General features: G+C 44.2%; 2 protein-coding genes across 23 annotated transcripts in view; both read right to left on the bottom strand.

Moving 5' to 3' along the window:
* LOC135105249 (carbohydrate sulfotransferase 11-like) overlaps positions 1 to 19262 on the bottom strand; it is a 50929-nt gene extending 31667 nt beyond the window's left edge. Inside the window, exon 1 of one of the 2 annotated variants that reach the window (XM_064013461.1) lies at positions 19097 to 19262. The gene's annotated coding sequence lies outside the window, so the exon portion shown is untranslated. Of the gene's footprint in view, positions 1 to 1767; positions 2175 to 19096 lie in introns of those variants that run through there. The other variant, XM_064013462.1, reaches the window with a different exon arrangement.
* Positions 19263 to 23306: 4044 nt separating this feature from the next.
* The window catches only part of LOC135105246 (rho GTPase-activating protein 26-like), a 94583-nt gene continuing 90042 nt past the window's right edge, over positions 23307 to 27847 (bottom strand). For all 21 annotated transcript variants that reach the window (XM_064013436.1, XM_064013446.1, XM_064013437.1 and 18 more), the window contains one exon: positions 23307 to 25990. In XM_064013436.1, coding sequence (XP_063869506.1) covers positions 25851 to 25990 — 140 coding nt within the window. In that variant the 3' untranslated portion in view covers positions 23307 to 25850. The remainder of the gene's footprint in view (positions 25991 to 27847) is intronic.

Below are 27847 nucleotides of genomic sequence, written 5' to 3'. Positions count from 1 at the left end.
GGAGGAGGAGAAGGAATATAAACGACGGGCATGGTGACAGGAAAGAGAGAGGGGGAAGTAAAGAGGTGGGGAAGGAGGATGAACGGGAAGGAGAGAGAGAGAGAGAGAGAGAGAGAGAGAGAGAGAGAGAGAGAGAGAGAGAGAGAGAGAGAGAGAGAGAGAGAGAGAGAGAGAGAGAGAGAGAGAGAGAGAGAGAGAGAGAGAGAGAGAGAGAGAGAGGTGAGGAGGGGCCATGCATTACCTGTCATTTCCAGCTTACACACACACACACACACACACACACACACACACACACACACACACACACACACACACACACACACACACACACACCCTTAGCAATACATCAAGGCGTAGGTACCTCGTGTATGGTTGTTGTTATTATTATTATTATTATTATTATTATTAATCATCTTCGTGATTTTAATAGATGAGCTTAAAAAGAAATGATATAACGAATGTAAGCTAACTTGAATTTGATCTCAGTTCTTTTAACTCTCTCTCTCTCTCTCTCTCTCTCTCTCTCTCTCTCTCTCTCTCTCTCTCTCTCTCTCTCTCTCTGTGGTGGTTTAAGTTCATAAACGTAAAAAGTCAATAATAATAATAATAATAGAGGTTAGAGCATCCTTCAACTTCAGTATTATCTTGAATAGTGAAAGTGACGTGTGTGTGTGTGTGTGTGTGTGTGTGTGTGTGTGTGTGTGTGTGTGTGTGTGTGTGTGTGTGTGTGTGTGTGTGTGTGTGTGTGTGTGTGTGTGTGTAAAATCGGTAGTAGTACTCGTACATAATTATGTACGCGTTCCGGGACGGTAGCACAAGGTAACACAAGGTTTCACTTCACCACACCCAGTACTACACCAAGAGAGAGAGAGAGAGAGAGAGAGAGAGAGAGAGAGAGAGAGAGAGAGAGAGAGAGAGAGAGAGAGAGAGAGAGAGAGAGAGAGAGAGAGAGAGAGAGAGAGAGAGAGAGAGAGAGAGAGAGAGAGAGAGAGAGAGAGAGAGAGAGACTTCCTGCATCTCACCTCCTAATTCTTTAACCTTCTGCCTTTTTTCCATAAGTAAAGAATGCCGGTCAAAAGCGTACACACACACACACACACACACACACACACACACACACACACACACACACACACACACACACACACACACACACACACAAACTTTGCTCTCTCACCAAGACTATTTTCAAAGGCCACAGAGATCACTAGTCGATCACTGTAGTCACTGTTCTCAAGGGTGCATCTCGTGTTAATAATGTAAAAAATGTTGATAATCTGTCACTAAAATCGTGAACGCATCGATTACCTGCTACTACAGTCGAGGTGCGGCCATAAGTGTCTTAGAATGCGTGCCTAAATCATCACTCCAGCCCCGCAGACCATCACACACCACCCACACCGACACCCTATTTCCACCACTACCACCAACAACAACACAACCACCACCACCACCACGAGTCAGGCTGCAGACGAACCTTGAAACGAACTTATCCCGAGGGTGACATCGCCCACACCAGGCCTCAGACGTGTGGCGGCCAGTCAGGGAGGTGATACCGCGGTGAAATGGGGTGAAAGATGATTATGATGATGATGATGATGATGATGATGACGATAATGATGATGATGATGAGAATGTGGATGGTAATGATGAGGATGGTGGTAGTGATGGTAAGTGTGTGTGTGTGTGTGTGTGTGTGTGTGTGTGTGTGTGTGTGTGTGTGTGTGTGTGTGTGTGTGTGTGTGTTTCCGTTGACCGTTGACTCACCGCTCTGGCCACGCTGCATATAATCAAAATTAACATCCTGTGACCCCCTCAGCGCACCACTGCCACACCCTCTTGCCGCCGCCGTGACTCTGCCGCCCTCTGTGTGGTGCCACTCACAGCGCCACCACCCTCAACAAATTTCACGGATCAAACACACATCACAACTTCGGTTCTGCTCAGCGTCAGGTCACTCCGGGCAGCACACGTGACAGTGCCAGTGTCCGCTGACTCGACCTTCACCTTACACCACACAGGCTGTTGGTGCCGCGCTGATCCTCCTCCGCCGGGCTGCGAGGCTAATACACGTGACAGCACTGGCCAGCCCGGGCATGGGGCGCTGCGTCTCGAGCACCGTGCTGCCTCCACAAGGGGCGATGCCAAGCCCGGAGGGAGCCGCACATTGGCCAAGGATTCCTGCATCATTAGTAGTGCTCACCCCGCCGCCTCGTCTCGCCGCGCCACGCACGCTGCCACGCCGCCGCCCAAACACTGAGCCGCCACTCCACCACAGCACCACGTACTGTACTACCGCCAGGCACGCTTCGAGAATGCCACCACCACTGCCACCGCCGCCGCTGCCCCGCCTACTTTCCTTGCGGGGCGTTTCTCTGGTCGTCCCTCCGTGATAAGCTTCTCACTCTAGATTGCTTCACCTGCTGGCGGGCGTGCCAAGAAAAGACCTGTAGCCTTGCGCCTCACTGTGTGAATTGTGGTGATTCGTTGTACTGCACAACCACTGACTCATTATGATTTTTTTCTCTGCATACCTTCAGTGACACCTCCACGCCTCAGCCAGCTCGTCGGGGCGCAGTGGCGTGGCTCTCAGCTACTCAACACTCCTCGTGGCCGGGAACATCATTGAACTAGTCTTAAGTTGAAGTAGGCAAATTGAGGGTACGCGTCCCCGCCATCGCTATCACGCCACACATGGCAACAGACAGCGGGGACCCGAGGCGTGTGCCTCCGTGCAACTGCGGGTCATCGTTCCCTGGCTGGGGAGACACACATCCGGGCTGCCGTGACAGAGGGATCACGGCCACATCCGTGGCTGCTCTCTGGGAAGGGACGCGTGCCCTGCCAAACAGCCACTTCTGTGCAGGGGATGCCGACCTTCCCAGGAGGTGAGACGAGGAGCGTGGCAGTCAGGGCAGGACTCGCGAGGCGACGCTGCCAAGACATCGCGGCCTCAGCTGGCCTGGCGCCGGAACGGTGGTCTGGCGACTACCCGGGGCAGAGAGAAGCAGGGAGCGGCCGCGCTACACCCTTAACGCCACCTGCTGAGAGCTGTGTTACCAGTACATCACCGTCATACACACTGAGCATGATAGCTATTATTGTATTACATGGAGTGCAGTGAAAGTGTTCCCTGGGCCTCGCTGGCACCGGCGGCAAGACCTGCCCGCCACCAGGCTGCCGTGCTTCCTACAGGACGTGGCGGAGTGGGGCCGTGGGTAGTGTGTGTGTGTGTGTGTGTGTGTGTGTGTGTGTGTGTGTGTGTGTGTGTGTGTGTGTGTGTGTGTGTGTGTGTACGCGCGCGCAGCAGTATGGCGGATCCTCCAGACGGGGGTGTGGGGCGGTGTATCCCATACATTTAATACCTCTTGGCTTGTCATCCCCACGGCTCTCCGCTTCGTGTCAGCAGCAGCAGCAGCAGCAGCAGCAGCAGCAGCAGCAGCAGGAGGAGGAGGAGGAGGAGGAGGAGGAGGAGGAGGGCGCACAGGTACACTCTGCTGCTGCTGTTGCCCGTCACCCCGCCACGCTCACCTCGCACGAGTTGTTCCCATGACCTCGCTTCTTACCAGTGACCCGCTGCCGGTGACCCATGCGTTTCCAAGAGAGAGGATGACCTGCCCGTGCCACTCTCTTCCTCACTCCCTGACACTGCCATATGCTAATGAACAACACATCTCATCACCAGCACACACACACACACACACACACACACACACACACACACACACACACACACACACACACACATGCATCAGGAAGCAGCAGAACAATTCCCCCAATACTTGTATTCTTGCACAGACGCCTTACATTCCACAAGCATTGTTTCCCTATAAACCATTTTCAAGTCGTATGTTTTTGCCTTCCTCAGAGAACAACAAACTTCATTTTAAAAGTTCCCTGCTTAGTGTAACTGTGGCATTAATTTAACTGCAGCGTTATAGCGGAGCTTTGGGAGGGAGGAGAACTCCGGCGATGAGTCACGCAAATGTGGCGACGGAACACCAGCTCAACCGTCCATTTCATTTTGGGGGAGCGTGACTTGCCTTGATGGAATTCCGCGTTTCTCAGCGGGGTGGGGGGAAAGGGGGAGAAGTGGGGATGGCAGGTCGGGGGCAGGAGAAGAGTGGGGGATGGCAGGGAAGGGGAAGTATAAGAACTGGGGGTGGCAGGATGGAGGTGAGGGGGGAAGCGATGGGAAGAGGGGCGGCAGGGTGGAGGCAGCGTGAATTATACTCAAGGGACAAAACTGGTCCAGGTCAAATAATAACCTGTCTTTCTTATTTTGTTTCATATGCTTCCATTCTCTCTCTCTCTCTCTCTCTCTCTCTCTCTCTCTCTCTCTCTCTCTCTCTCTCTCTCTCTCTCTCTCCCTTTCAATTATTATAAACTCGTAAATGATCAAACTTGCCCTTCTCAAATTTTCAAACGACAACGCATCTTTCGTAAAGGTAATATTTTTTGTATATTTATTTATTTTCCATTTCCTCTTTTTCCATTAATCATTAACTTTCTCACAGGTAAAATTTCCCTCCTGATAAACTGGGTATGATTAAGTTAGGTTAGTTTGTGTTGGGTTATAATGCGTTCTTATTTTATATCTTCTACGGTAAGGTAAGGCAAGTTGTAATAAGGAGTAGAGTAAGGTAAGGTAAGGTAAGGTAAGGTTTGGGTAGGGTAAGGTAAGGTACGGTGAGCTAAGGTAACATATGGTAAGATAAGGTTCTGTAATTTTGGTTACGTTAAGGTAAGTTAACGTAAGCTAAAATAAGCTCAGTTAGGGTGAGATAAGGTAAGATAAGGCAATATTTCTATATACGTTATCGGTAATTATCGTAAAAAAAAATAAATAAATAAAAAAACGATCCTGCGTGAAATTTGACAGAAATCTTCGTGGGTGGAATCACTTTGGAGGAATGCACACGAGGGTTACCGCCGCGGGGACCAAATGGGGTTTTGATGAGTCGCTTTGTCCTCTTGCTCCTGTGTTACCTGCCAGCCACTTTACCACAGTCCATCGCCGAGGACTGCTGGCCCCGCTGCCTGCCTCCCGCCGCCAAGTCCTCCCAGATGGCGCGGCAAAGCTGCGGGTAGCTGTGCAATATTGGCCCACATTCAGAAACGCTTTGCTCTCACCATGAGTATATTCAAAGGCCACAGAGATGGTTTGCCGGGTGCTCACGTGCAATTATCCTGTTAATAATGTAGAAATGACACTAGGATCATAGAAACACCCTTAAAAATCATGTAACTAATTCAAATTAAAGCCTTTTGAAAGTAGTGGAGGTAGGGCGCAGAAATGTTTCAGCGCTCACCTCTGTCTCACGGGCCTTCGAGACGGTCTACTTTTGTCTACTCCACGGCAGCACTGCTCAGTGTCCCCGTATCCTCAACAGTGAGCCACAATCTATAGCCTAGTAAAACACCGACATACGCACGCCATCACCAACCAGACAGCCTCGCTAAGTAACCTGGCATGACCTAACCTAATCTATCCAAAATCTACAGCTGGCCTTATAAAACATCAATATCTTCCATCACGCCATCACTAACTAACCTAACCTATACATAGTCTTAGAAAACATCCCCACATACGCACGAAATCACACGACAGCCTCATCACCTAAACTAACTTAAACCTAATTCAAACTAACCTAACCTAACCTTATTTAACCCAACCCTAACCTAAGCTCACAGCCTCAGCACATCACTTTAAGGTTTCACTGAGCGTAACCTGACACCCGTTTTCTTTTTCAACCCGTCGCCGCCGCTGCCGTAAAATTTAAACGCCTGCTGTCTTCGCATTTAATAGGTCACAGACTTTTGTTTCCTACTTTACATCTTCGTTTAAGCTATTTTTTTATCATAGCGTTGAAATCTTCCTGTTGTTATTTTTTTTTTATTTTTCAAGTTCATATCTATCAATCTATCTATCTGTTTATATCTATCTATCAATATATCTATCTGTTTATATCTATCTATCAATCTATCTATCTGTCTATCTAAACCAACCAAATCAATCACTCAATCAATTTATCTATTTGTATTTACTCACCTATCTATCTATCTATCCATCCATTCATCTACCTATCTATTAATCTGAGCATTCATCAATCTACCTATATCTTCAAGCTTTTATTTTTAACAAGCCATGTTTTCTTTTCCTACTCTCCATACAATTCATCATCATCATCATCATCATCATCATCATCATCATCATCATCATTATCAAGCATTCTTACTCATCATCATCATCATCATCATCATCATCAAGCATTCTTTCTATCTCTTTTTTTTCTCTCTCTTTTCTTAAGTTCATATTTATTTTTTTTTCTATGCGGGTCATGTCACATCAAGTCAGATTAGGTCAACTTAGCGGTGAGGAGAGAAATGGAAGGGAAGGGAAAAAGGAAAAAAAGGAAGGGGAGAGAAGGGAAGAGGAGAGGAAGGAAAGGAAAGGAATGGAATGGAAGAAAGAAGAAAGGGATATAAGAAGAAAAAGGAAGGAGAGGAAAGAAAAGAGGAAATGAAGGGAACAGAAAAAGAAGGAAAATCACCAAGTTAAAGATTTTATTACCAGTTACTAAAAGATGAAGAGAAGAACAAGAGCAACAAGAACAAGAACAAGAACAAGAAGGCTGAGGAAGGAAGGAAATGACAACCTAAGAGAGAGAGAGAGAGAGAGAGAGAGAGAGAGAGAGAGAGAGAGAGAGAGAGAGAGAGAGAGAGAGAGAGAGAGAGAGAGAGAGAGAGAGAGAGAGAGAGAGAGAGAGAGAGAGGGGGGGGAGGGGAAGAAGAGGGGGAGGGAGGGAGAGAGATAGAGAGAGGAGCGGAAAGGAGGAGGGGAAAAAAAAAAGTGAGCAGCTTGTCTCATTTTACCGACAGCCTACACGGGAGACGAGGAGGAGGAGGAGGAGGAGGAGGGGAAGAAGGGGAAGGAAGTAATTCTGTAGATGGGGATGAGAGGGAGGGGGTAAGAGGGTGACTGTGATGTGACGGGTGACAGGTGGATGGGAAGAGACAGAGAGAGAGAGAGAGAGAGAGAGAGAGAGAGAGAGAGAGAGAGAGAGAGAGAGAGAGAGAGAGAGAGAGAGAGAGAGAGAGAGAGGAAGTGGAAAGAGGAGGAGATAGACACAAGAGATAGCAGGCAGGGTGGGCGTGTTGAGGGAGATCAGGGGAATGGGAGGCAGGGAGTAACCAATGTCTGTCTGTTTGTCTGTCTGCCTGCCTGCCTGTCTGTCTGTCTGTCTGTGGCTACCAGTGTTCCCAGGACACGCGAGGCAGATGAGACATCACGCACTGAGCCAACGCAGGAGGCCCATCACGGAGGTTTGGCTGTGCTGGTAGTAGTAGTAGTAGTAGTAGTAGTAGTAGTAGTAGTAGTAGTAGTAGTAGTAGTAGTAGTAGTAGCAGTAGTAGTAGTAGTAGCAGCAGCAGTAGCAGTAGTATCACCTAGAAGCAACAGAAGCAGCAATAGTACCCCGTAATAGCCGTAGCAATATCACAATCACCACCACCACCACAATCACCACCACAGCAAGCAGCCAGCATCCATCGCCAACATTCCCTGCTCGTCCCATCTCGTCCCGCCCTGTTCCGTGTGAGGCAGCGGGGCCAGCGCGCCACCACGCGGACGTCCAGTCTTGCATAACAGATGCCGCCACACGGGGACACTGGCGCCGTTCCACCTGAAGTCCCGTAACACAAGCTGAAGTGTGTCATATTCTGGGTATCATCAATTCATCAGCCTGAGTTAGGGTGACTGGCTTCGTCTCACCCACAAAATGGAAACTAGACATCGAGAAAACTTTGACCTACCCAGCAGGAGAGAGAGAAAGGGTGATTTGAGAGAAGGTTTACGGATGCAGTGAAAGAAGCAAGGTTTGGCGAGGTTTGGGTGTCACGAGGAGAGATATGGCGGTGTGTATGGACATAAGGAAGCTAGAGATGAATCTACCCGGCAGGAGAGAGAGAGAGAGAGAGAGAGAGAGAGAGAGAGAGAGAGAGAGAGAGAGAGAGAGAGAGAGAGAGAGAGAGAGAGAGAGAGAGAGAGAGAGAGAGAGAGAGAGAGAGAGAGAGAGAGAGAGAGAGAGAGAGAGAGAGAGAGAGAGAGAGAGAGAGAGAGAGAGAGAGAGAGAGAGAGAGAGGGCCGGAGCGAAGGCTTAGGGATGCAGAGGAATAAGTGGTTGGTTTGGGTGTCAAGAGGAGACATGAGGACTGTGTGTGTGTGTGTCTATTTCATTCATCTACTATTCTATTTGAGAACCCATTCCCTCCTATCCCTTTCTTTTTTTAATCTAACATCACCATGCTTGAACCTATTATATACTGTCCTATCCTGACTACTGAGTCTATTCTATCAATCTACTATTCTATTTGAGAACGAAGTCCATTCTTTCTCTTTTTTTTTTTTTTACTAACTTCATCAAGGTTGAATCCATTATATGTATCTTGTCCTATTCCTTCCATCTACTAGTCTTTCTGAGAACCCAATCCTTCCTGTCTCTTTTACATAGATCTATCATCATCAACCTTGAATCCATTATCTTGTGCTGTCCTGCTTACTTCCTCTACCAGAAGGGAAGCAAAGCCTGTCGTCTGATCACAGAGTATCGAGAATAACAGGTGATCCAGTGGCAGTGTGTCCTTCTCAGAGTGGGGCACTGGTGTCACTGGCCTGCCTGCCTGCCTGCCTGCCTGCCTGCCTGCGTGTGGTGTGTACGTACAGTGTACTGCCTATCAGGGTTAAGAGAGACCCAGCCTATATGTACGCACGTAGCGGATTGAACTCTCGCACTTGAATTCCTGAACCCTGTGTGTGTTGTCTGTACGTACATTTTGACTGACACACACACACACACACACACACACACACACACACACACACAGAAAGAATAATAAAACGAAAGAAAAGCAGAAACAAAAAAAACACCACCACCACCACCACCACCACACCAACACAAACAACACGAACCAAAACAACACAAAAAGAAAGAAAGCAACCAGCCCTCCCCCCAAACCCCACCCAGCCCTGCCCAGCCAACCTTACCTGCCTGCCTTTTACCCCCTCCCCCACGCGGGCTGTGTTACACGGCGGAGTTAAAGCCGAAGAGAAGGTACAAAAAACTGAGTTATGCACGCCACTCTCATACTCTTGTAGGGAAGGTGTCAGGGAGAGGGAGAGGGAGAGGGAGAAAGAGGAGGGGGTGTGGAAGAGCAGTAGGTGGGAGTAAAGGGAAAAAAGGATAGGAGGACAGAGATGCGTTCCATTGCTTGCAGTTAAAGGTTGGCAGTGTGCGTGCAGGGGGTGGCAGTGTGACGGAGTGTGTGGTGTTAGTCTGCTAGGATGACCAGATGTAGGCTGGGTGGGGGAAGGGGCAAGAGGAAGGGGTGTTTAGGGATGTTGACTCTGTGTGTGTGTGTGTGTGTGTGTGTGTGTGTGTGTGTGTGTGTGTGTGTGTGTGTGTGTGTGTGTGTGTGTGTGTGTGTGTGTGTGTGTGTGTTCAATGACTATCATTATTACTATCTTAAACGAGTGAAGGAGGTTAGACACACACACAAAGATAGATAGAGAGAGAGAGAGAGAGAGAGAGAGAGAGAGAGAGAGAGAGAGAGAGAGAGAGAGAGAGAGAGAGAGAGAGAGAGAGAGAGAGAGAGAGAGAGAGAGAGAGAGAGAGAGAGAGAGAGAGAGAGAGAGAGGCAGATTTCCAGACTTTATCACTTAATTAGAGAATGAAAGAGTGAATGTACTGATCAACTCTCACATTAGTAAGGTGAACAGAATGAAGAGCGAGAGATTACAGGAAGTCTTGTGCAGCGAGGATACATGAAAGGGAAGGAAGGAGTGAAAGTATTATATTGAGTAAGATAGGTAGAATAGCTGAGCGAGTAGGTAGAAAATCTTAAGCAGAGAGAGAGAGAGAGAGAGAGAGAGAGAGAGAGAGAGAGAGAGAGAGAGAGAGAGAGAGAGAGAGAGAGAGAGAGAGAGAGAGAGAGAGAAATGAAAGTATGGATTTCGCACTAATAAGGTGGACAGAATAAGGGAGGAAAACATGTAGAAAGTCTAATCCTGTCTTTAGTAAGGTGGACAGAACAGGGGAGGGAAGAACATACACGTAAAGTCTTGTGCAGCGAGGACACAGGAGAGGGGGAGCATCTATTGGGTTAGCAGGTTCAAGAAGCAGTAACCAGGTGAAGGTACTAATAATCCTTCGCATTAGTAAGGTGGACAGAACAGTGGAGGGAAGAACATACACACAGAATTTGGGTTAGGAGGTTGAGGTAGCAGTAACTATAGAAATAACGGTGGATATCAGTAAGAAAGTGACATTCTGCCGGGCATTGATGGAATAAAGCCAAGGAGTTTAAAAGAAGAGGGGTAATGAAGCGAAGAAGCTTTTGACTTCTTTCTGCTCAGTAAGGATGCCTGAGCGACGCTCCCCACCGCTGTATGGGAGCCGTGAATACTTAATACAGGCACATGTAACGGTGTGTGTGTGTGTGTGTGTGTGTGTGTGTGTGTGTGTGTGTGTGTGTGTGTGTGTGTGTGTGTGTGTGTGTGTGCAGGAGTGTTAGGGTGAGTGTGTATGGGTGTTAGGGTTATGTTAAGGCGAACTGGTGCAGAGGTGTTCAGTTACTACTACTACTACTACTACTACTACTACTACTACTACTACTACTACTACTATCACTTCAACTATCATCATCATACCTATTAGTACTAACACTTCAACTCTATCATTATTATAACTACTGCTACTACTACTACTACTACTACTATTATCACAACCCTAAGTTAACTTCCTCTTGATGGACAAATTAGTAGTGTTGGGGGAATGCATTAGGCAGGACGAGAGAGAGAGAGAGAGAGAGAGAGAGAGAGAGAGAGAGAGAGAGAGAGAGAGAGAGAGAGAGAGAGAGAGAGAGAGAGAGAGAGAGAGAGAGAGAGAGAGAGACAAAAGAAGGACAAAGCAAAGGAAGGGATGAGGTGGTGAATGCTACTGGTGGAGGGAAGAGACAAAGAAGAAAAGGGAGGGAAGGGAGGGGAGATGGGGAAGTGAGGCGGTACAGTACCTATTTCTCTGGGAGGGGAGGAGGGAGGGTAGAAAGCGGCTAACACAGAGAGAGAGAGAGAGAGAGAGAGAGAGAGAGAGAGAGAGAGAGAGAGAGAGAGAGAGAGAGAGAGAGAGAGAGAGAGAGAGAGAGAGAGAGAGAGAGACGTGCTAGTCTAGAGACAGAAGGGCAGTGACGCGCGAAAGAAGGGAAAGAAAGTTTAGCGCACAGACCGAAACCTTGAGAGTGCACGGAGAGGGCGTGCTGGTACAATACTCCCCCTCTCCCCTCTCCCCCTTCGCCAGCACGAGACCGAGTCAGCCACCACACCCAAAATGACCGACGCACGTGCTCACCCCACCCCAAGTCACCCCAGGCCATGTCAGAGAGCGAGAGAGGAAAAATATATAAATAAAGAAAAGGCAGCAAAGGCTGAGAAAAAAGTGAAACCTAGGAAGTGCTTCTGTAGCAGTGAAAGGCTGCGGCTGCTGCTTCATTACTGCCCAGTGTGGTGAGGCGCGGCTGTGGCGGAGTGAAGACCTGTATTCATAGACACTTCTGGGCTGCACCTCCACTACTTTCACTACGAGTTGAAGTGACATGGGTTTTTTTTTTCAAATGTGTTTTTTTAAGGTTCCAGTGACAGATTATCATGATTTCTACATTCTTAACTAAAGGAGCACTCTTGAGAACCCGGCTAATCATCTCTCTGGCCTTGGAAAATAGTCATGGTAAGAAAGCAAAGCGTTTCAGAACACGGATCCTTATTCAGAGATGTTCTGATACTTCATTAGGACTGTTTTAAAGTGGAAAGCGATGAAATGTCGTGTTTCATGAACGTTTTATTCAATCCATGAAGCAGAATTTTCATTTACGCATCACTAGAATCGTTAAAACATCTTTGAAAATCCCAGTGACTTCAACTAAAACCTTGTGAAAAAAAATGTCGAGGTAGGCCGCCGAAATACTTGAGAATACAGTCCTGAGCTGAGACTGCCCCTGTCCTGTGTGTGTATGTCCCACCTGTAAATGTACGTGTGCTTGTGCCTGTGTATAGAGAGACACGTGCTCTTCCAACAATGGTGTACACCAGTCAACATTATTGGAGAGAGAGAGAGAGAGAGAGAGAGAGAGAGAGAGAGAGAGAGAGAGAGAGAGAGAGAGAGAGAGAGAGAGAGAGAGAGAGAGAGAGAGAGAGAGAGAGAGAAAATGTGTAATTTCATTAAGTGTTCAATAAATACAAGTCATGTTTACAAGTGGGCCGCAGGAATGTAACCTCACTAACACACACACACACACACACACACTGGGGCAGAGGCGTTCACTGACCCGCTGGCTGCAAGAGAACAAAACGTTGTAATAAGCGCGGCGGCTCGGTTTCCTATAAGACATGAGCTGAAATAACACGAACACCACCAACAAAACACTGACTCCCGCCACACACCCACCAACAAATGCTTCGCCTCCAATTTTGGGTAATTCTTTTGCTCCTCTCCTATAGGAACTGGTACCTCAGTGGGCATTTTTTTTTCGAAGTTTTTGTAACCATTGTCCCTCTTACACACACACACACACACACACACACACACACACACACACACACACACACACACACACACACAGCCATTTAATAAGCAGGAGTGACGCTGACGTAACAAGGTCCAAAGTGGATTGCTTCCGTCACCCCCTCCATCTACAAATTGGTTCTCAGGTCGAGTGGAAGATGAATACAGTATAGTCGGCAGTTGTTACTACTCCCGAGTCAATAGGAAGCTTTCTGAGTTCAAGGTGATTAATTTTTTCTCTTATCCATGCTGTTATTCTGCAACCATTAATCTCTCGGTTCTCTCTTACTTACCTCTTCTCTATTTTACTTAATGCCTACTTGAAAAGGAAAAAAAATGTTTCTTTTCTCATGCATCATGTTTTCCTCTCACTAACCTGTTTCTTGCTCGGTTTACTGGCTCATACCTATTGATTTATCTCATTCAAATCCATAGTTTCTTCTATACATGTCCACCTTTCTCATTGTTAAACCTTTCCACTCTTCACCAGCCTTTCCTTTTAGGTGGATCCTATTACTAACCTCTATTATTCCCCGTTTTACTGAGTTATACCTACTGATTTCTTCTCTTATCTCCGTACAATTTTCCTATTGCTAAACCTCTCCACTTTTCGCAACTCTCTTATTTTCTTCTTTCTTGTCTTGTGTTCACGGTGGATCTTGGCAGTAGGTATGGGCTGTCCTTCGTGGCCCATCTTGGTATTACACGGGTTTATTGTATTCCGTGGTTGTCTCTATTGGAGGCTTTATTGTATGTGAAGTGGTTCAGGATTGACTGCTTCCTTCTTCACGAGGTTGGTTTGCGTCTTGAGTTGCTGTCAATCTTTTCAGTGAAGACGGAGGAAGTGAGGCTTAGAGATAATATTATACGTATGCTTTGTGCAGAAGGGAAGAGAGTTGCTGTCATCAGTTATGAATGGGTTGCTATTCCAGTGGTATATTGCCAAGGAATCTAGACTATGACTGGAAAAATCATCTGTGACCTTCGGAAATATGTAGTCCTTATAAAAGAGAGAGAGGTAAACTTCTCAAAATGCTGATCCGGCTCTCCTTACATCTCATGATTCCAGTGCTGGTTTGCCAAGGAATCTACACTTCAGTGGGAAGGATAACCAGGAAAATACGACATCTTTGACCTTCGGAAGTATAAATGCAGTTCTTACGTGCGAATCAAACGGTTCATGATACAGTTAAGTTAGATTTGCCAGGAATTATGCACTTCGATAGGAAAAACAAAACAAAACAAAACAAAACAAAAGATGAAAACGTGACAAACATTCGGAAGTAGTGTGCAGTCTATACGAGAGAATAAACGTTTAAAAATACACATCCCGACTCACCTCCTCCTGCCCCCATATCTCGGGAACCTTGACTTGGAGTGAATACAGCGGCCAGAGGAGTCCTACGAACGCGAGGGCGGCTAGGACTACTGACACTGCCCTTTGTTTCATCTGGCGGCACTTGAGAGAGAGAGAGAGAGAGAGAGAGAGAGAGAGAGAGAGAGAGAGAGAGAGAGAGAGAGAGAGAGAGAGAGAGAGAGAGAGAGAGAGAGAGAGAGAGAGAGAGAGAGAGCGGTGTCTAGGGAAAGTTAAAAGGAGAGTAGAGGATGGGTAGGGGGATTAAGGCGTGATGGGAGGAGCAAGAAAGAGCTTTGAGGACGAGAGACAAGTGGAAGGCTAAGGGGAGGCAAGAGATGGCGGGGTAGAGGCGGCAGACGAGTACTGTAGAAGAGAGGCAGCACAGTTGGAACTATTCTGAAAAGCTTCCACAGTAAGCCTCACCCAGACTACTTTCAAAAGCCTCTAATTGAAGTGACACTGGTTTTTAAGGGTGATTTTTTTTCTTTTTAATATTCCAGTGACAGATTAACAAGATTTCTACATTATTAACGGGAGAAACACTTTGGGGAACCCAACTGATCATCTCCGTGGCCTTAGAAAATAGTCGTGATGAGAGAGCAGAGCGTTTCTGAATCCGGGTTTTTGAGAGAGAGAGAGAGAGAGAGAGAGAGAGAGAGAGAGAGAGAGAGAGAGAGAGAGAGAGAGAGAGAGAGAGAGAGAGAGAGAGAGAGAGAGAGAGAGAGAGAGAGAGAGAGAGAGAGAGAGAGAGAGAGAGAGAGAGAGAGAGAGAGAGAGAGAGAGAGAGGTAAGGTGTATAATGACATGTCCTGCCTTATCCTCCGTGCAGGGTGTTGGCAAGGGGAATGGGAGGAAGGGGGAAGGAATGTGGGTAGGTTCACAGGAAGAGGGGTGTGTGTGTGTGTGTGTGTGTGTTGGTGGGGAGGAGAGATGACGTAACACAGGAGGAAAAAGAAAATATACACATCCTTCCATGCCTGAGTGACTGAGTGGTCAGTCAGTCAGTCAGTCCCTTACTAGACTCACACAGCCACTCAACCAGTCAGCCAGCCAGCCAACCAGTCAGCCAAGCAACGAGTCAGCCATTAAAACCATTCATCCAGTCAGCCAGCTAATCACTGATCCAACCATCCAGTCATACAACCAGTGGGCCAACCAATCCCCCCAGTCAGCCAGTCACTAAATGATGGATCAGCCAGTCAGTCATTCAAGCAAAACGACAAAAAAGTAAGGAAAGGGAGTAGCATGAAAGATCACGTGAGAACACACACACACACACACACACACACACACAGGGAGAGAGAGAGAGAGAGAGAGAGAGAGAGAGAGAGAGAGAGAGAGAGAGAGAGAGAGAGAGAGAGAGAGAGAGAGAGAGAGAGAGAGAGAGAGGGCGTGGGGATAGAAGGTGGAGAAAGAAGGCATGAGCATTTCCTCCTCCTCTTCCTCCCCCTCCTCCTCTTCCTCTTCCTCCCCCTCCTTCTCTTCCTTCTCCTTTCTCACCCCCCTTCCCCAACCACCACCGTTACCAGTGCTAGGGGGAAGACGATGGGAGTTTGGAGGGAGGGGAAGGAGGTGTGGGAAGAGGCGTGGGAGTAACTGGGTGTAAGGAGTGACAGGGTGACGTGAGGTTGTGCAATGACGAGAACATGAGGGTGAGTGAGTGGGTATGTAAATAAATGGAGAGGGAGGAGGGAAATAGAAAAGTGAGTGGATGTGTGAGTGACTGGGGGAGTGAGGGAAGCAAGAAGAGTGACGGGGATTGGAGGGTTGAGGAGCCTTCAGGAGAGAGAGAGAGAGAGAGAGAGAGAGAGAGAGAGAGAGAGAGAGAGAGAGAGAGAGAGAGAGAGAGAGAGAGAGAGAGAGAGAGAGAGAGAGAGAAAACGAAATCGGATCATGAGGTAAAAAGTGATAAAAGAAAATGAGTAAATAACTAGATAGGTAAATTAATATATAGATAAATATATGAGGTCTTCACTAGACTGCTTAGATCCACTACTACTCGTACACTGCAAAGTCTACACGTACAGTAGTAGTAAAGTATTAGCCACAGAATGGACGAGGAGAAGGAAGGTCTTTTGTCACTTTTCTCTGTCTGATGTGACAATGTGTTGTGTGTAGTGTGCCGAAGTGGTGGAAACAATGTGTTGTGTGTAGTGTGCCTAAGTGGTGGAAACTCTTGCAAGGATGGTGGTGATGGCGATCGTGGCTGCTGCTCATACCTGACATGTGGCTAACCTCACCATCTCACCAATCCCTCGCCATCAGAACTAGCAGCAGCAGCAGCAGCAGCAGCAGCAGCAGCAGCAGCAGCAGTAGCAGCAGCAGTAATAGTAGTAGTAGTAGTGGTGGTAGTAGTAGTAGTAGTAGTAGTAGTAGTAGTAGTAGTAGTAGTAGTAGTAAACAATGGTGACGGTATTGACAGCAATGATAGCAGAAGCTAGTAGGTAATCATCTTAGAAGTGAAAGTAGCAGTACAACTAAATCGAATCGTGAGAGCAACATGCGATTAACTACAGAAATTGTTGTTGATTTTAACATTAACTCTCTCTCTCTGGCACAGTTAATCGCTCGATATAAGAAACAAGTAATTTCCTTCCATACAGAAGACCTAACCGACAAACTGACACTACTAAGTCATAGCTACAAAACATTAGCCACTGAACTCCACGGTACAGTGTTACACATTCCACCCAGAACTACCACTCCTCTTGACTACGTGCTGCATTACAACTAGGAGCACTGCCGGAGGAGGAAGAGAGGGTTATGCATAACACTGTCCTCCTTTGCCTTCTACGTAAACAACCAAGGATGTGTGATGCGTGCTAGCAGCCCACCTCGCTCACCCCCTCCCAACACACACACACACACACACCGTGCAAGGTATAGACACAAGCATCGCATACTGAATGGAGAGAAACCTGCTATCTGGTGTCCTGCTCGCTAACTACTACTGCGTGAGATGAATGATAACTCTTGCATTGTAATACTTAGCATCGCGTCCCGTCCTATTCTATTCTGTGGGGAAGGCTGGATTGCTGGCTTCCTCTTGCACAGTCTCTAATATATATATATATATATATATATATATATATATATATATATATATATATATATATATATATATATATATATATATATATATATATATATATATATATATATATATATATATATATATATATATATATTCCCTAATTTAACTTCCTTTAAAATCTTGTAATTTTTACCGCTTACGTAATTACGTAATTTGTTGCTATTACTTTACTCCACAAATTTGTTATTCCTATTACCTTTCAGCATCGCAATTTTAAATGCTTTTTACCGATTATGCAATTAGTGTTAATATTACTTTACTCCACCACAAATCTGTTACTCCTATCACCTTACTCCATCACAGTTTTAGAAGCTTTAAACATTCTGCTGCGGTGCCATATTTATTTATCGATTTGTCCTTCAAACTTTCAAGGGGCAACTCTAAAGCAACAGTAGTGTTTGGTATGAACATGTCTGCACCTTTCAAATGCATCTTATCCACGCACCGTTCACATGCTCTTATCAGAAAATACAAATAAATATAAAATATTTGTCTTGCAGTTTACTCCTAATGATTGGCGTGGGGAAAGTGAGGGGACAGGGCAGGCTATTAGTATCCCGCACCACCATGGTCATGCTTCACGTGAGATGAGGCGAAGATGAGAGCGAGAGACGAAGCAGCACCATCCAGTTTTCAGGACAGCGGCAGTAGTAGTAGTAGTAGTAGTAGTAGTAGTAGTAGTAGTAGTAGTAGTAGTGGTGGTGGTGGTAGTGGTATCTGTAGCAGCAAAGTACGGAATACTACACATCTCAATGGGGGTTTCTCCACCTAACCACTATCATCACTACCACCACCATCACTACCATCAACCGGGGACCCACACACGAGATGGATGGGAGAGAGGGAGAGACAAGGGCGGTGCTTTCAGCGGTTACTTTCTCTAAACAGCGTTGTAATGCTATCATCTAGGTCTGGTGTTCTCTTGGGCACAGTGAGGTCGGTAGCAGTCTACCTGCTGAAGTATAAATAGACTACCTAACCCTCATCCCCCGTCCCTCCCCCTTACCACCACCACCACCACCATCTACCCCACTCCTACAGAGGTAATTAATACAATTAAGCCTCATTTACTCGTTGCTTAATTTCAATGATACGCGCTCTATCACTTTATGACACCGCCACCACCACCAGCACCACCATCTACCCCACTCCTGTAAAGATAGAATTAACACAATCAAGACTCATTTACTTGTTTGATTACAATGATACAGGCTCTATTCTGATATCACCGTCATTAACACTGCTGTCATCTTAAGTCATTACTTGTTGCTTGGTTCAACTGTGTACTCTTCTACTTGTTGCTTCATTCCACTCGTACGAGTATACTCCCAGCAGTCTGACCTAATGAATGGTAATATATTATGTTAAACACCACCACCCCCACGACTCTGAATATATTACAACAAACTGGTTATTTCATGTATTATTCATTTATTAAAATTAGCATGTTTCTTTCAACTTCCTTTACACCATAAACAAAATCACTTTTCTCCTCGCACACACACACACACACACACACACCTTCCGCCACTCAAGTAAACACACCGCTATTTAAGGACTCCGTTCATACACACTCCTATCCACTCACTAACTCAGTTCACTTGACCCTCCACTCTCTTGTCTTTCTTCTCGACTGAACACACACACACACACACACACACACACACACACCTCCGATTTCAACAGGTCACACGAATGAACAAACAGCATGTGGGCATGGTTTGATGCATATTAAGCTCACGTCGCCAGTTGTCTCGCTTCTTTGATAACAATACCATTTACCACCACCACAACAAAAAACACAGCATTCTAACCTTACAAAACTTGGCTGGTCTTGAAATATGTTCTTTTACGATCACTAAGAACAAACAAACACCAGCCTGCCATCCGTGCCCTGTCTTAAGTCACCCAAACTTTTGTAAACTGACTGCAATCTATTCCCAGCAGCATCTCCACACAGATCATTGCGTCACTTTCAACTTTTCCCCCGCGCCCTACAATTTCTGGGGCACGCCCTGAGGGAACACTTACCCTATCCACACGGCAACACTCTCCAAGGGGCATTGGTTGATTCCTCCTGACACCCACTCTCGTAAAGCCAAAGTTTGTGAGCGGCCAAGGCGACGTGCGTGAAATATCCTTTCAGCGCGCAAACACAACACCCTCCCTCACCGACGTCTATCCACCAACTGATGGTGACTGGAGTCTGGTCTTCAGAGTTGAGACGCGGGTTGCGGGGCCTTGAGAATGAGGGAGTGAGTCGGAGGGTCTCAGCCAGCACGGGCACAGCTACTTGGCTTCAAAATTAATATTGTGCATTTTTTTTTTTTTTTCCGCCTAGGATCCCACTGCCCATATCCAGTCTAGGAGTCACTATTTGATTTCTATTTCCGGTATTCACCTTTATTAAATGCGTGACACACTCGATTATTTTCTATGTGAGCCTTATTACTTTGATTTCAGGCATTCCTCTCTCGCGCACCACAACGCCTTTCGTTCATTATTTTACATCAAGTTCTGTATGATTACTACCACTAGTCCACTACCGTTATGACACATGTGAAAGGAGAGCGAATAAATTCATCAGTGAACTTCTTTGGGCGGGTCGTGGAGCCACACCGCTCTCCTCGCTTGCCAGAGGTAAGATTACGTGATGCGTCAACATCCCTCCTTTGCAAATCCCTGCATGGCTTGTTTTACGTTAATCAATAAATAAAATAAGAGCTCAAAAATAAAGCTGGTGAAAATGGCTAGAGGTGTGTGTCGATCAGAGGTACATCATTACGCCAGGAAGTGAAATATGTGCAGTATCTATGCCTTAACTTGACGCCACAAATCGGACATCTTACATTTTATTACAAAATACATGGTTGATTTAAATGGGCAACAATGTCTGCCCATATAGTCACCGTTTGCTTGGAGGTCACTCCTGAATAATGTTTATCCTTTGTAATAATATATATATATATATATATATATATATATATATATATATATATATATATATATATATATATATATATATATATATATATATATATATATATATATTCTTTTCTCTGTGAGGTTTACAAGGAGTAACGTTTCATAGCTGCACTAATTTCTTTCACTCTTGAACCGGCTGCTTTCCTTTGCATCCATATTGAGAAGACAAGCGACATGTTCAGTAACAATGTCATATCTCCTCACAAGTGAAATTTGAAAATCATAGGCATGTTCCCTCCTGTCAGCAAGCCCTTACCTGTGTGTTCTGCACCGTTACCATTCCACAATTACAATTTTAACAACTTTGATAAAACATTAATAAAACTATAAAACACCTCCCTACCAAAGGCTTGTTAAGTCACATTATTTTCCTGCTTCCTGGAGGTCACTCAGTTCCTGCTGCAATAACCAGACATGATGTATGAGCAGTGGTACACTCACCTGCACACACTGGACCACAACATTACCAACCTCTCCATAACCACAGCCTTCACACCACACTCAGGGGGAGGGACGCAGACACACCTGCAGCTATAAATTCAAGGGGAGTGAAATAAAATTTTACCCTTAGTAATGATTTCCTTTCATTGGAGTTACTGCTTATAACTGTACTAGAAACCTACATCCTGTCTGACCAAAGCTTGGTCATGACTCATGCAACTTCTTCACTGTTTGGTCTAAAATAAAAACATGTTAATTTTTAAACATTTATTTAAAATTGTATTATTATGCAGTGTAAGCATCATGTAACTGCTGCTCACTATGTACAGGCCAGCCGGCAAGTGTGCATGCCGCCATGGCCGAGCGTCTGTCTGGCCTCTTCTTGCACTGCACTAAACAAGGCAGAAAAGTAACAAGGATTGACGGAGGACAGCGCGAGGCATTCCACTGGCGATGAGTGCTGGCGTGGTTACTGTCTGAGGCAGCATCCGTCCAAACAAGTAGGCTGGCATCACTCTGCTCTGAGGGGATTTCATTCCTGATGGCGGGACGATGACAGTTGACACATGTGTTGGTATCAGTCAAAACTGATGACACTAATAGTGACGACACACTTCTTTGAATCTCTGCTATTACTGCAACCTTCATGTTAGAGCCTTAGAGGTTCTTGAAAGTTTTACGAAACAGCCTTAACATCGCTTTTTTATCAATTAATTAGTTATTCTTTTTATTGATTTATTTTAGTTAGTTGCTTTTGACATCCCATTGATACGTTAACTGGACTTGTTTCCACAAGCCAGTGTCACGTGCTCAGTGGCCTGCCACCCACTGGCATGGAGCGCCTCCCAGGGCGGTGTCATGCTTTCTGACCACAGCAATGCTGAGGTGCTTGACTCATGGTGCACGCTGCGCTCATGTACTGAGTAAATGCAACCAAAGAGAATACATGTTCGATAACTTTAAGAACATTAGGAAAGATTCTTTAATATATAAAAGATTTCCCAGTCCACACATTACCACAATGCACAATGTAGTCAACATAATACGTATACAAACATGTATACAATTAACTTCCTTATAACCCGAAGTATGGAATAAAACTGACGCACACGTGAATCAAAATGTTGGCACTACACACTTTTGATTGGTTGGTCTCAGGAACATTGAGATGGAATGTGCATAAATATGTATGGACGTATAACAGTTTACAGATACAGAAATATCCTACAATTTATTTATTTATTTATTTATTTTTTGAGCAATTTGAAAGATTTTGTTTTGTTTTTCTTCTTTGTTTCATGAAAAGCATCACCTGGTGCTGATGCCTTGCCATGGTGTCACTACCACCACCACCACCACTATTCCTACACAGCAAATACTTCCATCATTATCAAGGAACACTCACACACACACACACACACACACACACACACACACACACACACACACACACACACACACACACACACACACACACACACACACACACACACACACACACTTTCTGTTGCCATACTTCTGTGGACATTATTGGAGTTTTTAAGATTCTGGTAACAATTTAATCAAACAAGGCTCCTGCACAATGAAATCCTTGAGAAACAGACCAATAATGTTTGTGGCCTTTAAAAATACTCCTCATTAAAAATAGAGAGAGAGAGAGAGAGAGAGAGAGAGAGAGAGAGAGAGAGAGAGAGAGAGAGAGAGAGAGAGAGAGAGAGAGAGAGAGAGAGAGAGAGAGAGAGAGAGAGAGAGAGAGAGAGAGAGAGAGAGAGAGAGAGAAATTCAAAATACTAAGTGACAAAATGTATATTATGACTCCATGTTTTAATAGCCTGCTCTGTGCACACATGCATGCATGTGTGTGCACACACACACACACACACACACACACACACACACACACACACACACACACACACACCAAAATAAAATGTATGTATTGTACCTTTGCTGGAATATATAAATAAAATGACATGGTAGGAAAGATGGAAAAGGGAAACTTTAAAAGTGGCAAGCAAGGAGTGTAATTTGACAGGCTCCCCCCATCCCAGGGCAAGATATCTTAACTTATGAGTTACGGTGATGAGTGTCCTGCAAGGATAAAATGAGGTATCACTACTCAGTCTTAAACGAAGCTTAATTTCATCCAGTTAAGAGCAACTATCCCTAAGCTCAGTCTCTAACAGTATATCAAGAAATTGCTTTTGATACAATATCTATTTCATGATGCGAGTGATCTTAATTTTAAGAGCATAAGTGAAACGTCAAGAGGCAATTATAATCATAACTAACTAAACTAACATAACTAAAAGCAAATAATTCTCTCAATGGAATGATTTATAGAAACTACTAAGGAAAGCAACAGGTATGAGAAAAATAACAAAGTGTATTAATTGGAATGAAAAATATGGAATAGTGAAAAGGATTAATCTACAAGAATATCTGAAATGCATTCTTCATGGCCAACATAGACTGAATACAAAAAAAAATAATAAACTCACCATTCATCTGCAAGCAAAGTTTTTCTCTGCAAGTAAAAAAAAAAAAAAAAAATATATAGTATATATATATATATATATATTGATATATATATATATATATATATATATATATATATATATATATATATATATATATATATATATATATATATATATATATATATAAATAAATAAATAAAATAAAAAAAGCCATTTCCCAAACAGACCACAGTTATGTTGGTAGTAGCAGCAAGGGCTTAAAGCAACAGTAGTAGTGGTAGTGGTGGTGGTGGTAGTGGTTACTCTTCTGAATATATCAGAATGAAATAACTCGGTGATAATATCTTTATAATTGTAAGTTGATAATTAATTAACAAATCACTATATTTTCTCTCTCTCCATTAGTGTATGTAATTTCACACTTGTATTAATTTAGCACAACACCCTGACAGCCTCCCAGCACCCAGCACCCTCCCTTGCCTTCCTACGACTCAAGAACAGATATGACTAGCTGCATACATCCACAATGTTAAGACCTTATGGTGAAGACCATGAACATACAGCTTCCACAGGCCATAGGAGGGATGTACAATGGGGCTCAGGTAATGCACCACAGATCTTCACCTGCCCTTCATACTCTTGTCTTTTGTCTCTACTGCACAGGTTTGGCTCTACTTCATGGAGGAAAAAACTTGCCACTTGGAAACTTACAAATAATTTGAGATGTGATGGTAATTTGTAATCTGATCAAACCTTTGTTACACAAAATTCAACAATGTAATAGAAAAAAAATAATCTTATTCTTTTTTGCATTTTTTGGAATGAACAATTTGATTTTTGTAAGTTCATTTTTTTGACATCACTAGCTCATCATTTCCTAATAGGACTCCTATGTACTTCGGGCTTCTATATAACCTGACATTCTGACATGTTTATACACTGGCTACTAAAATAAATCTGTATAACATGAAGACAAGACTTATAAAGTAACCATAATAAATTCTGCAAAGCAGTGCAGGATGAGATTCCACTACACTGCTCTGGAAAAAATATACCTAATAGAAAACAAACATAATGCAAAACTTATTCACCAATATATACAAATAATCAAATGTACAATGTTTTTTTTTTACTTACATGGAGAGGCTAAATGTACATTGTCCAGATTTGGTTCAGACTAGGTCATCACGGTCACATTTGTTAAACTAAAGACATGCTGGCCAGGCACACCCTCTCCTACCCCTGGTTACCTGGCCTTCTGCTGGCTCTACCTTGCATCAGGCTGCTTGGATACCCTCTCAATACTACTGCACCTTGGAAGGTCACACCACCGATGACTTACTCACCGGGCATCAACCTAAGCCAGCCGACTGTGCTATAATATTAAAAATATACATTTCATTAAATCTCAAGGTACTATGTTTAAACCTTCATAATAGAAGAAAATAAATAAATGAAGCATATATATGCTAAAATCAACATACTGCATAAGTGTGTAGGACAATGCCTACACTGGAATCTTCACTATAATCTGCACATGATAACCTGGCAGGCAAGATCTTCCTTAATCCTCTCTGATGGGTGCACACCACCCTACGCCTTCTACGAGCAGCCAAGGAAGATCAGAAGTATGTCTGGTTATCAGTCAATTAACTTTCGAAGTAACAGAAATGTTGCTCTCACATGTGACAACACTTGCAGTCCACTATTATCCACACTGGCTTTATGACATCTTTCCCTCCAAATTCTATCTCGACAAATATTTTTCCTTATCCATTTTCTATTACACAAAGCTTTTCTTTCTTGTCTTATAATAGTGTACATTTCAGCCTTTCATAACCAATACAAGAGGGCAAAGTAACCATGAACTGTGACTCAGAACATTGGAAAAAATTATATATAGTATATGCCTCTAGTGGAGGACCAGAAGCAAAGTCTGGTTTGTGTTCTGGCATTGCTACTGAGTATGAGAGGGGAGATTTAAGCACTCTATATTGACAAGCACAAAGCAGCTGTTACTCTAATAATGTAGGCACAGGAACTTTGAAAAAACTGGGTTGGCAGGGTGGCTTATTTGGACTACTGATAGAACTTGATTTTTATCAATATTCAGTGTTTTTTCACATAAAATCACAGCTTGTGTGAGACTGAAACTGTAATAAAGCTCCACACAAGTGGCAATTAGTGTTCTTCCCCAACCATTTTCTAACAGACTTGAGTTAAGCACAATGTTATATCTTAATACTGTTTTCCTCTATTCATCCTTAAGACCAAAACAAAAAGATTTGTATACCAAGCTATCAAGTGCAGATTATTATGCAAGACCTTTGGATATTGCTAATTGTAATTATTACAAAAAACTGTTCTCATCCTGACTCCCTCCGAGTTCAGAACATGTTGGGCTGCTGCACTCATCAACAGTCCTGTGCATGCACCTCCACCTGGAGGGATGCTGGTGCAGTTTCCACCTGCAGCAGCCACACCCACACACTGGGTGCTGCTGCCGCCTGGCACACCACAGTTCATTTTGATTCATATAAAGCACTTCCACTTCCCACAAGGCTCTTCAGGGAATTTATACTTTCATATTTTCTGTACATGAATACCACTGAGAAAATATCTATACATCTGAGAATTTGATATGGCATTGAAGCTTCTTTGAAATCTCACCAGGGAAAAAAAGACAGGGTGACAGCATTCTTCCTAGGAGCTGTTTAAGGCTCATGTAGATAATTGCATCACCTTGAAGGCAACATTTGCCACACCCCAACAGGAATAGGTATGCCCATATAGCCTCCTTTGTGTGGCTTGTGTTTGTGCAGGAGTGTCAGGTGTCTCATACAAGACCACTCACATACATGCCTCCAGGGAAGGCCCTGCTAAACATCTGTGTTGCGTTGGGACAAGAGGCGTGGCGGTGGAGGCTTGTCTTCAATATCTTCCACATAATTCTCCGGTACGAGGCCTGTCCGGCCATTGAGTGTGCCCACTAGCCACCCCGGCTCCTGTGAGGGTCGAACTGTGGGCAAAATGTTACAGGTGAGCATTTCACTCGACATCTGTTATGCTTATTTTACACACAACTGAATACTGACGGAATAATCAATTTTGGTGATCATTAATAATAACACCTTGACAGTTTTCCATGTCCACAACAATCTGGCAAAGCTTGAGAAATGGTATTTAAGATCTGTGCCCACACAGTCTGCACAAATATATGAATTAACACATACACTGATGATCCTCCCATATGCATAACACTTAACTGTTTAACATTATTATTGCAATCTAAAACCTGAAGAAAGAACTGCTATGTACCCCTCACACTTCCTTCCCCTCCACATGCACTGTCCACCTCATGAGATGACTCACCATGCCTGTGACAGACACCCTCCTCACTCAGGATGTACAGACTAATTAATTATGGTGTATCTGAACACTAACATTACATCCTTCAGCAATGGCTTATAATACCAAAAGATGAGTAACAATTATTGGCAGATTTCTGTGAGGCAGGTGTCTCTGTTACCTAACCCTGACACACAATAAGGTCCCAATGTATTTGTAATTTAATAAACACACATAAATGTTAATGTCTATGTCGTAGCCAAGCCGAGGGTGTGTTGTCGCCAAAGCACCCAGGCCTTGGCCACCCATTGCCCCAGAGGTCACTGGTTATCGCCGTGACCCCTTGTGAGGCTTATGGCATCCCTAGTCACACGAACAGGACAGCGCCTGCCCTGATGACGAGGCACCCGAGCGCTGAGTAAAGGTGACTAAGGCCGTGAAGTTAATGGACCTAGCCTATTCGTAATTAATCTTGTGATCAAGTTACCTTACAGTCGCTGACTTCACAAAACACTTCAGTAATGCACGAACTAGAAGGACATAGAAAAACCATATATGTTCGCATGTAAAGGTGGTTAACCATAGACTCCCTATGAGACATGTTTCTTACGCACCTACAGTGAAGTATAAGTATCTTGGTGATCGTGTGGAGTGAAGGAAGAGATGAGTGTACTAACTAGTTAGATTTTGATCCTTAAGGATAACTTCTTATGTAGTAGTAGATAGCAATGTACGTAGGTCGACGTTGCCACTGTCAAAATGGAATATAAGGCGAAGTAGCAAACGATTCTCTCAGACCTAACTAGACTCCAAGAGTGGAGTGTTACAAGTTCCTGGAAGGTGCTCCCACTCGACAGCACCATGAAGCTCCTAGTCGTTCTCTGCCTCGTCTTGGTCGTAAGTAATACTTAGAAGATTTTTCCTAAGTGCCTTGTGGGTCTCGATTTAAAATGTTGTTTCAGTATACTGTGGTCCCCACATATTTTATGTCATTTACCATGTGTTGATATAATGCTGAATCTTGATGAGTGATTTTAATATCTTTTGTGGCACTTCGCATGTAGTGCTAATATTTTAATGTTACATTTGATTATTCTTTTATGTGATTATGTTATATGTGTCCTTACTTATGTGTTATAAGTAAGAGATTGGTTGATAAAAGCTTGCTAATGTAAAGTGAAAAGTGACGTCAAGATTTATCGAAAGGTCATTATATGTTTTAATATGTGTTGGAATTCTGGTCTTTCGTGGCTTGCAAGTATCGTGAAATGTGTTAACTACTGGTTAATAGATAGTGTTAACATTTCTGAACTGCGTTTGTGGCTTACCCCACTGTGAGAACCCCGGCCTTAACTCCCAGTTACCTGGATTTAAACCTTGTGGTGTTAGTTATATAAAGAATTAGTGCAGTTCCTGCGTAACCTCTGCCTTCCCTTAAAGGTAAGGAGGAGGGTTACGACATCTATCTATAAATTCATATCCTTATCACATTTATAAAAATCTTTCTATCTAGATAAACTAATAAATA

The sequence above is a fragment of the Scylla paramamosain genome, chromosome 11 (genome assembly GCF_035594125.1).
Source record: "Scylla paramamosain isolate STU-SP2022 chromosome 11, ASM3559412v1, whole genome shotgun sequence".
Classification (NCBI taxonomy): Eukaryota; Metazoa; Arthropoda; class Malacostraca; order Decapoda; family Portunidae; genus Scylla; species Scylla paramamosain.
This window is presented reverse-complemented; position numbering and strand designations above follow the sequence as displayed.